This window comes from Belonocnema kinseyi, chromosome 1, assembly GCF_010883055.1.
Source record: "Belonocnema kinseyi isolate 2016_QV_RU_SX_M_011 chromosome 1, B_treatae_v1, whole genome shotgun sequence".
NCBI classification, from domain to species: Eukaryota; Metazoa; Arthropoda; class Insecta; order Hymenoptera; family Cynipidae; genus Belonocnema; species Belonocnema kinseyi.
Genome location: NC_046657.1, coordinates 26,271,138 through 26,281,852, shown reverse-complemented (window position 1 = coordinate 26,281,852; position 10,715 = coordinate 26,271,138). Strand labels below are relative to the sequence as shown.

The 10,715-nt window shown below is 28.9% G+C and overlaps 1 protein-coding gene across 2 annotated transcripts in view; it reads right to left on the bottom strand.

Moving 5' to 3' along the window:
• LOC117168324 (bifunctional heparan sulfate N-deacetylase/N-sulfotransferase) overlaps positions 1-10,715 on the bottom strand; it is a 170,601-nt gene that overhangs the window by 39,181 nt on the left and 120,705 nt on the right. For both annotated transcript variants that reach the window (XM_033353904.1, XM_033353911.1), the window contains exons 4-5: positions 6,749-7,001; positions 1,205-1,396 (exon numbers count right to left, since the gene is read on the bottom strand). In XM_033353904.1, coding sequence (XP_033209795.1) covers positions 1,205-1,396; positions 6,749-7,001 — 445 coding nt within the window. The remainder of the gene's footprint in view (positions 1-1,204; positions 1,397-6,748; positions 7,002-10,715) is intronic.

Below are 10,715 nucleotides of genomic sequence, written 5' to 3'. Positions count from 1 at the left end.
CCCCCCCATCTTTAAAATCCCTATTCATCACTTCTGATCTTACTTTCACTTCTCTCATCTCCTCTTTCTTCTCATTATTTTTTTTACTTCCAACCCCTCGCCATCCCTTACTTTCCCTATTCCCCTTACCTTTCAATACTTCTCCTCTCACTTCCCTTTACATACTCTCCTGTCCTAATTTCCCTTACTTTAACTCTCCACCCCTCACTTTTTCTACTTCCCTTCCCTTCTTCTACTTCCACTTCTCTCACATCCCTCACTTACGCTTCCTTCATCAACCATCACTTACCCTCCATCTAATCTCCTTACTTCTCCAACATTCCCTCTCCTCACACCACTTTCCCACATTTATCTCCTTACTCCTTCGAAATTATTTTTCCTCCCATTGTTTCCACTCCCTTCCTCTACTTCGCCTCCTCTCACTACCCATCACATACCCCTCTTTTTTTCCTACTTTACCTCCCCATCCTCAAATTCCCTATTTATCCTCTCTCATCTTACTTCCGCATCTCTTATCTCCTCTTTTCTTCCATCATTTTCTCTACTTCCCATTCTCCCACCACCCCCTACTTTCCCTACTTTACACATCCACTCGCACTGTCCCTATTTTTCCTATCTGAACCTTCTTCCACTCCTGTCAAGTCCTCTCCATTCTCCGGTTTTCTTCCACTCCCCATAACTTACTTTCCTTCCAATATTTTCATTTCGCCTCTTTTTCTTTCTTTCTCATCACTTTTCTTATTTCCTCTCCCTTACCCCGCTACTCCTCTACTCACTACCTCTTCCTACGCCCTTTTTGACTTTCCCTTACTTCCTCTACTTTCTATCTCCTTACCATCCCTCATTTCCCCTAATTTCCCTCCCTTCTTTTAATACTCATCCTCTTACTTGCCCTTTCGAGAAAACAGTGCGTCTCAAACATTACGCAGGCACGGTTGGACATTTTCAGTCGTATCTCGGGAACCCGTGAACATTTTTCCATTATTTTTCGCTCAAATAAAAGACAAGACTTTAGAGAATATGTGGTATAAATTTCATATTTTTAGTACAAAGTCAGCAGTGATTTTTGGTTCCGTTTGCGCTAGCTGCGTACATAATTTTTCTGACGGCAGGGTGTAAAAGAGGCTTAAATTTAAAGAGCTAGGGGATTATTTGGAAAATTTTAGTTTAAAAGGGGAATATTAAAAAAAAATTGTAATCCTACCTGTATGACAGTGGCAAGTGGACTTTTATCGGTTGGATAGTCGAGACTGTCACGATGAGCCCAAGCCAGGGGTTCGTAGGTGCTGTGATTGGGGTGAAAAATCGTCCAGTCACCACCAGGAAGTGGTCCCCAGGCTGTTTCACCAGCTCTCGTTAATCGCAGAATGGGCGATGCTGCATTTAGCTGGGCATCCTAAAACAATTTTAATTCAAATCTACATTTCAGAGGTGTTTTAATTTTTTTTAATAAAAAAATTAATAGTAATAAACTTCAAATTTAATTAAAGCTTTTATACTTTACAGGGGAGCCGCAAAACTTCATTTTTAAAATTCCCTCACTTTTTCCTGATTCCACTCATCTTTTATGAACGGAATAATAGAATTTCAGTGTTTTTTTTTTAATTTTGTGTTAAAAACAAGTTTCAACAATTTTATGTTCACGTAATTTTGCATCAGAATTGAATGAATAAACAGGTTTAGAGTGGAAAAAAATAGTTTTTTCAGTTGAGAAGCTTGGTAATTCAATTGTCAGTTGTCAACATTTGCGAATTTAAATTTCCTTCAATTTTTAACAGTTTAGAATTCATTTTTCAAGTTTCAAGAATTTTCAATTTTCTTCAATTTACAAAAGTCGAAATTTAAAATTTGGTTTAATGTTTAACAGTTGCAAATTCAAGAAAACAAAGAATTTTGTTTTAAAAACAAGTTTGGAAAATTTTATTTAAAAATAATGTTGAATCAGAATTAAATAAATAAACAGCTGTAGAGTTTAAGAGTTTAATTTTTAAGAGTTGAAAATTCAAGGAAATTTAAAATGGAATTTTCAAATGTTTGAATTTTAATTTTCATAAAATAAAATTTTAATTTTCTTTAATTTTTAACAGTTGAGAATTCAATTTTCTTCTATTTTTAACAGCTTAAAATTAATTTCTAAAGTTTCAACAATTTTCAATTTTCTTTAATTTTCCAAAGTCAAAATTTCAATTTTTCTTTAATTTTCAACAGCTGCAAATTAAAAAAAAAGTGAATTTGGTTTTAAAAATAATTTTAGAAAATTTTATGCTTGAATAATTTTGCATTAGAATTAAATAAATTAACAGCTGTAGAGTTTAAGAGTGTAATTATTAAGAGTTAAAAATTGAAGGAAATTTAAAGTGACCGCAAAACTTCATTTTTAAAATTCCCTGACTTATTCCTGATAATTCATTATTCCTGATAAAAAAAAATAGTTATGAATTTTCGACACAAAAACATTCATTTTTGACCAAATAATTAAATTCTCAAAATTAAAATATTTTTAAACCAAATGGTTGTATTTTTAAACAACAGAATAGAACTTTAATCGTTAGAAGTTTCTTAAATCAAAAAATTGAATTGTTTCTAACAAAAAAATTAAATTTTCAACAAATAGGTGAATTTTTAACTAAGTTTTCAAATTTTCAACCAAATGGTCACATTTGTAAATAAAAACATTGACCAACAACCAAAAAATTTGGATTTTCAACGAAATATGGAATTTTTTATAGACGAGTGTTCAAACCGAAAAGATGAATTTTCCACAAGAAGATCAATTCTAAAAAAAAATTAATTTTTTATTTTTCAATAACAAAAAAGAACGATTTCTTACAAAATAGTTCAATTTTCAAAGAACGAGGTAAATCTTAATCAAAATAAATAAATTCTCTATCAAAAGGAATTTTAAAACAAAATTAATTTTAAAAGAAAAAGATTAATTTTCACCTAAAAAAAATAATGTTGTATGAAAGAAGATAAAGTATGAAGCAAATAGCTGTATTTCGAATTAAAAAACGTAAAGTTCAGAGTGAAAATTGTAAAAAAAAATTTCAGTAAAAAAGCTATATTATGACAAAAAAAAAATAGATTGTCAAAAAAATATTTTTATTCTAAAGCAAAGATATAAAAGATAAATATCAAAAGGATTAATTTTCAACAAGTAAAGATTTTTCAGTAAAAAAAAGTTAATTTGTCATTTGTTATTCAAATTTCATATTTTTTAGTTGAAAAATTAATTATTTGATAAAAAAGTCTGATTTGTAGAAAACTTAATAATATTTTAAGTCATTTTTTAGTTAAAAAATCAACGAATTTGGTAAAAATTGATTTATTTAATTGAAAATTTTAACTTTTATTTAAAAATTGATGTTTTTTTTAGTAAAAATTCAAATGTTTTATCTCAAAGTTAAACTGGTTTATTAAAAATTTCGTTTCTCGATTGAAGATTCTTTATGATACTTGAAAAAATAACTATATTCTCAAAACTTCGTTTTTTGGTTGAAAATTGAGTTTTTAAATTTAAAAATTAACTATTTAATTAGACAATTTAGATTTCTGGTTGAAAATTCATCTTTTTTTTGGAATAATTAAATATTATGTTAAAAATTCCGCTATTTGTTTTAAAATTCAAATATTTGGTTGAAATTTATCTTCAATGCAAAAAACTTTAGACAAATCTATAAAAATCTGTTTTCTAGATTTCTAATTTCTTCAAAATTCATTTCTTGTTTGGAGATGAATAATTTTAGTTAAAAATTCACCTCTGTTTGAAAATGTAACTATTTTGTTACAAATCGATTTTTTTCGAAAAATTAATAATTTAAATTGAAAGAACTAATTTTCTAAAAATTTATTTTTTGTTTGGTGACGCATAATTTTAGTTAAAAAATCACCGCTTTTTTTGAAAATGCAACTATGTTGTTACCAATTATTTTTTTACCGAAAAATTACCAATCTAAATTGAAAGAGTAACTATTCCATTTTTCCTGAAAATGCATAATTTATATTTAAAAACTGAAATGTTTGGTTCAAAATTAGACTGTTTTTGTAGAAAACTCATCTTCTAGGTTAAAAATTCATATTTTCAGTTGAAAATTCAACTATTTGGTTGAAAATTAATCTACTTAATTAAAATTTAAACCATTTTGTCGACTTTATTGAAAATTCATCTTTTTGGTTGAGGCATCAAATATTTTGTTAAAAATTCGTCTTTTTTAGTTGAATTGAATTCTTTTTATTTTAAATAAAAATTTAATTTGATTAAAATATCCTATTTTATATTTCTTGCTGGAATTTCATTTCTTCTCATAAAAAATTAATTTACTTTTTACAAAATTCAACAACTTTGAAAAAATAAATTTTTTATTTAAAAAATTCTTCATTTTAGTTTAAAAATTATCTTTTTGCTTGAAAAATGTACTATTTTGTTCGAAAAATAAAAATTGATTCGGTGGGATATTTATCTCTTCCAGTTGAAAATTCAACAGCTTTGTTGAAAATGATTCATTTCGTTGAGGATTAAATTATGTTGACATAAAATATATTTTTTTCCCCGTTGAATTGAACTATTTATGATTAACAATCAAAAACAATTTTTGTAGAAATATTTAATATTTCATTTTTCGTTGAGAATTAATCTATTTTGATTAAAAATTTAGTCAACTGTATAAAAAATGAAGCAAATTTTTTGAAAATAATTCTTTTTAATATCTTCACTTTAGTTGAAAATTCATCTCTTTCGTTAACAAGTTAAGAATTTTGTAAAAAAATCGCTGTTTTTTCGGTTGAAAATTTATGTTTTGACTGAAAATCTAACTATTCCAAATTATTTTGTTTGCAAATTATTATTTATCTTAATCGAAAATTCAACTATTTTGTTGCAATTTTCTTTTTGTAAAAAATTAATTTTTCTAATTAAAAGTGTAATTATTCAACTTTTGCTCAAATGAAAATTAACTGAAATTAAAATTAATTAAAAAAATTTTAAATGTAACTTTTCTTTTTTTGTTTACAAGTGGATTATTTTTAGTCAAAAATTAAACTGTTTAGTTGAAAATCAGTCTGTTTTGGTTGAAAATTGATCTGCTTTGTTGAAAATTCAATAACTTTTGGTTAAATAATTCTTCACTTTAGTTAGAAATGAATCTATTTGGTTAAAAATGTATTTTTAAATTGAAAATCTAAATATTTCATTTTTGGTGGAAAATTAATCTTTTTTAGATAAAAATGAAACACTTTTGTTGAAAATTCAACTCTGTTATGTTAAAAATTCGTTTTTTAAAATAAAAAATTAATTTTTAAAATTGAAAATTTAACACTTCATTTTTGCGTAGTAGAAAAGATAACAATTTTTTTTTTGTTAAAAAATTCTTTAAATTCATTTAATTAATTGAAAAATTCACCATTTTGTTGAAAACTCGTTGTTTATGGGTAGACAATTTATTTATCAACGGAAAATTTAACTTGTCAATTAAAAAAAAATTTTTTTAGATGAAAATTAAGCTGCTTGTTTGAACATTTATTTTTTTCTAGTTGAAAACCCAACTATTTTGTTGAAAATTCGTTTTCTTAGGGTATAAAATTAATTTTTAACTTAAAAATTTAACTATTCCATTTATGCTTTAAATATAATGTTTAGTCAAAAAATAAACAATTTAGTTAAAAATTCAACTATTTAATTGAAAATGAATCTATTTAATTAAAAATTAAACAATTTTGTTAAAAACTCTGGTTTTGTTAAAGTCAACTGCTTTGCTGAAAAATTAACTATTTTGTGAAAAAGTAATTTTTCTTGTCGATTAGTTCTTTATTTTAGTTAAAAAATCATTGATCTTTTCTAGTTGAAAATTTAATTATTTTTTGGAAAATTTAACTTTTTTCTTGAAATTTCGTTTTTTTGGGTGGTAAAAAATTTATTTTTTAAATTAAAAATGCAACTATTCCCTTTTTGCTTACAACTGGATCATACGCAGTCGGAAATTAAACTGCTTGGTATAAAATTAGACTATTTTGATTGAAAATTAATCTTCTTCATCAAAAATAATTTCTTGTTTTTTTGAAAATTATCCGTTTTGTTTTAAAAATCAAATTATTTTTCAAAAATTTAACAATTTTGATAACTATCCCATTTTTGGTTGAAAAATTATCTTTTCAAGTTAAAAATTCAACTACTTTGCTAAAAATTAATCTATTTGGTTAAAAATGTAACTACTTTTGTTAAAAGTTTTCTTTTTGTTTATGATAAAAAATTCAAATCCATTTTGTCGAAAATTCAAGAATTTTGTTAAAGTCTTTTTTTGGTTAAGGATTCTGAACTTTATTAAAAAATTCATCACATTCGTTGAAAAATCAACCATTTTGTTTAAAAATGGTAATATTTTCGATGGAAAAAAACTTTTTAACTAAAAATTTAATTATTCCCTTTCTGGTTGAAAATAGACCTTTTACAGTTGAAAATTGAATTCTTTGCATAAAAATTTATCTTTTTCTTCAGTAGAAAATTCATGTATTTTGTTAAAAACATGTCTTTTTTTGTGGAAAATTAAATAGTTAGATGCACGAAAAATTCCCTAATACTAGACATTACGTAGTTTTTAATAAAAGTAAAAAATAATTATTAAAAGTACATTGTAATTGAAGGAAATTGATGTTTCCCGAATTTTTAATTGGTTCAAGTGAAATTCAAGCGGAGCCATATTTCATAAATATTTATAAAAAAATAAAGGGAGAATTGACATCAAAGAGGACGAACCTTCAGTCTCAGATTTGTATGTATGAAAAGTGGAAAGCCCTTGAGCTGGGCACCAACAAGGCTCTCCTCGCCTGGGGGAGCGAACCCCACAATGCCAACTGAATATTCCCGGCAATATTTATCAAGCAGCTCTCGATTCCATTTGTCCATCTGAAGATATTTGTTCAAATTTTCGAAAACCAACACCCCATAGCGTCCTTTGTCAAGATTGGTCAACACTGGCAATGACTTTCCGGCCACTTCCACTTTATATCTGTAATCAGACAATCAAAACAGAAATTTAATCCAGGGTGGCCACTCGAATAAAAAAAATAAAAATAAAATAAATAAGGCTACTTTAGGGTTTCAAGGTCAAAAATCTAGGGCCCGGATCGGACTTCAATTTAAGCGACGTTCAGAGGCTCCTACAAATCTAGGCGCCAGAAAGTTATAACAGGTTTTTTGATCTGGACCCTGAATTATATCATTCCTGGTTGACTTTTAAGCGATTATTATACTAATGATTAAAAAATAATTGTTTTATTATACAAATTTTGGAAACAAATACACATTTTAGAAATCAATTATAATGGAAATGATTGTAAGAGTGATTTCAGACATCAAAGACAAAAATGCTCTCAAAAAAGGGAAGATAAAGTAATTTTATTCAGAAAATTGAGGAATAATGGTGGGGAAAAACAACAGTTTTTTCAAAAATCGACTATTGCAGTCTAATGCAAAATTGTATTATACTTCACTTAAAAAAAACGTTCAAATCGGATAACAATTGTTTTCTTAAAATCCGCTATTCGAGTGTCTGCTAGAAACCAGCGGCTAATGTGGCGCCCCCTGCAGCGGCAGGCGACATTACCCTGGAAAATAGTTTGGGAATAGCCCATGTTTTTAAAATATTCATCATTCACAGACACCGAAGCCTCGAAAAACCTGCAATTAGCTGAATTGGATATCTTTTAATGCTTTGACCTTGGAAACGATCATCATTAGTGGCTCAAATTTCAATGCAACCTCGAATTCATTTTTCTACTTTTTTAATTTTATACTGCTCAAAAGTGCTGCGAAATATTAGTGTATTTTTTGCTGTTCTTAAATGAAAAAGAAACTAAACATTTTTCATAAATTAGCAATTTGAGTTTGATGCAGAATTTTATTAGATTTTATTTTAGAAGAACGTTTAAATCGGATAATGATTCTTTTCGTAAAATCATGTTCTTGCAACGTATTCAAAATATAGAATTGCGGCCACACAGAAAATGCGAAAAAAGTTTAGGAAATGTTAGATTATAACGAGAAAGTTATAAACGATATTATTATTATTATTATTATTCGAGGGAGGGATATGGCTGCCGCGGCTAGTGTGGAAAATAGTTTGGAAATTGCTGGAATAACAGATATAGGGAACGGTTTCTGAGGTCCATGTTTTGAAAATATTCTTGATAATTTACAAACCCTGAAGCTACATGAAACCTGCAATTACTGACCTTTTAAATTCGAATTTAAAAACAAAAAAAGCTCAACTGAAAGCTCCTGAATCGGGAACGACCTGCATTAGTGACTAACCTTTAAATTCCAAATCGAATTAATTTTTCTTCTTTCGTTATCCAATGTTAAAAGGTGATTGAAGCAGAATTTTATTACATTTCATTAAAAAAAAAAAAACATTTACATTGAATAACAATTGTTTTCTTAAACTCAGGTTCCTGTAATGCATACAAAATATAAATTGGTGGTCACACAGAAAATGCGAAAAAAGTTTAGGAAATGTTAGATGTTAGAAATGTTAGACGGAAATGGTGGCCGGGGCTAAAAAACATGCAATTACTAGCCTTTTAAATTAAATTTTTTAAACAAAAAAAGCTCGGTTAAAAACTCCTGAATTGGAAAAATGTTAAGGTTTTAACCTGGGGAACGTCCATCATCAGTGGCTAATCTTTCAATGCCAACTCAAATTCAGTATTCTACCTTTTTAATTTTTTAATGTTTAAAAATGCTCAAAGATATTTTTTTATTAAATATAAAAGAAACTAAACGTTTTTCACAAATCGGCCATTGCAGTTAAATGTATAATTTTATTAGATTTCATTTTAGAAAAACGTTCAACTCTAAAAACGATTGTTTTCTTAAAATCAGTTTCTCGCAATGTATACAAAATATAAGATGGTAAACACAAAGAAAATGCGAAAAAAGTTTAGGAAATGTTAGATTATAACGAGAAAGTTATCAAAGATATTATTATTATTATTATTATTATTATTATTATTATTATTATTGTTCAAGGGACGGAAATGGTGGCCGTGACTAAAAAAACTGCAATTACTAGCCTTTTAAATTAAATTTTTGAAACAAAAAAAAGCCGGGTTAAAAACTCCTGAATTGGAAAAATGTGAAGGTTTTAACCTGGGGAACGTCCATCATTAGTGGTTAACCTTTTAATGATAACTCAAATTCAGTATTCTACCTTTTTAATTTTTTAATGTGTAAAAGTGCTCAAAAATATTTTTTTATTAATTTTTTTATTAAATATAAAAGAAACTAAACATTTTTCACAAATCGGTCATTGCAGTTAAATGTATAATTTTATTAGATTTCATTTTAGAAAAACGTTCAACTCTAAAAACGATTGTTTTCTTAAAATCAGTTTCTCGCAATGTATAGGAAATATAAGATGGTAAACACAAAGAAAATGCGAAAAAAAGTTTAGGAAATGTTTGATTATGACGAGAAAAAAAAACAATAATCGAGGGACAGCTCTGGTTGTTGCGGCTAGGGATCCTGTAGTAAGGGACGCGCCAAAGGCGATTTGGTGGGGGGAGTTGGAACGGAAGCTGTAGCCAGCGGTAGAAGGCCCGATGTATTCAAGCATATCGAAGGTACCGAAGCGTGAAACTATAGCAAATTTCAATAACTGTACAGTATCTGTTGTTGGAACGGAAATATCGCCCTCTTCTCGCTCGACCAATCCGCACTCAGCTGCCTGTTTGGCGCATCCCTTACTACAGCGATTCCCAAACTTTTTATGCACTTTCTGGAGAGCGGCAGGGCCGCCACCCTCCCATTTTTTCACAATACCCTGCCGCCAAGGGGGGACACTTGCCTGCTTCACTGCTTGACACACCATACTTCACGCGAGAGAATTAGAACCGGTTAAGAAAAATTGAAATGTGTTAATATGTTAATAAATTAAATTTCAATTAGTTGAATCAATTTCCCAATCTAATTATAAGCAAATGAAAAGAAAGTTGATAAAAATCGGTTAATATATTCAATGCCAGTTGACAGTTCTTGTAATTTTGCGTGTTCTTAACGATATGCTTAATTACTGGAAATGTTAACCGATTTTCATCAACTTTTTTTTCATTTTCTTAAAATTACATCAGGAAAATGATTCAGATAAATAGAATTGAATTGAGCCATATCTTTAGGATTTTAGTTATTGAAACAGCCTTAAATCTCATGAAAATGAAAGGGTCCTCATGGGGGGGGGGGGAGGCTGCCGAGTGGCTGGGCCCGGGGTGGCATCCCCCTGCCGGCGGCAGCCTCATCGGCCGGCGGCACTAGTTTGGGAATCGCTGCCTTACTACAGGGTCCCTAGCCGCAGCTAGTGTGGGAAATAGTTTGGGAATTGCTGGAATAGCGAGAATAGGGAACGGTCTCTGACTGCCGTGTTTTAAAAATATTCTTCATCATTTGCAGACCCTGAAGCCACATAAAACCTGCAATTACTAGCCTTTTAAATTAGAATTCAAAAACAAAGAACGCTCAATTAAAACTGCCTGAATTGGAAATCTTTTAAGGCTTTGACCTCGGGAACGACCGTCATTAGCGGCTAACCTTCCAGTGCCAACTCGAATTCATTTTTCTACCTTTTTAATTTTCTAATGCTCAGAAGTGCGCTCAGCAATCTTCCATTATACTGATGACAAAGAGGTTGAAGAGCTCTGAAGCTGGTCTAAGAGTGGGTCATGCTGGC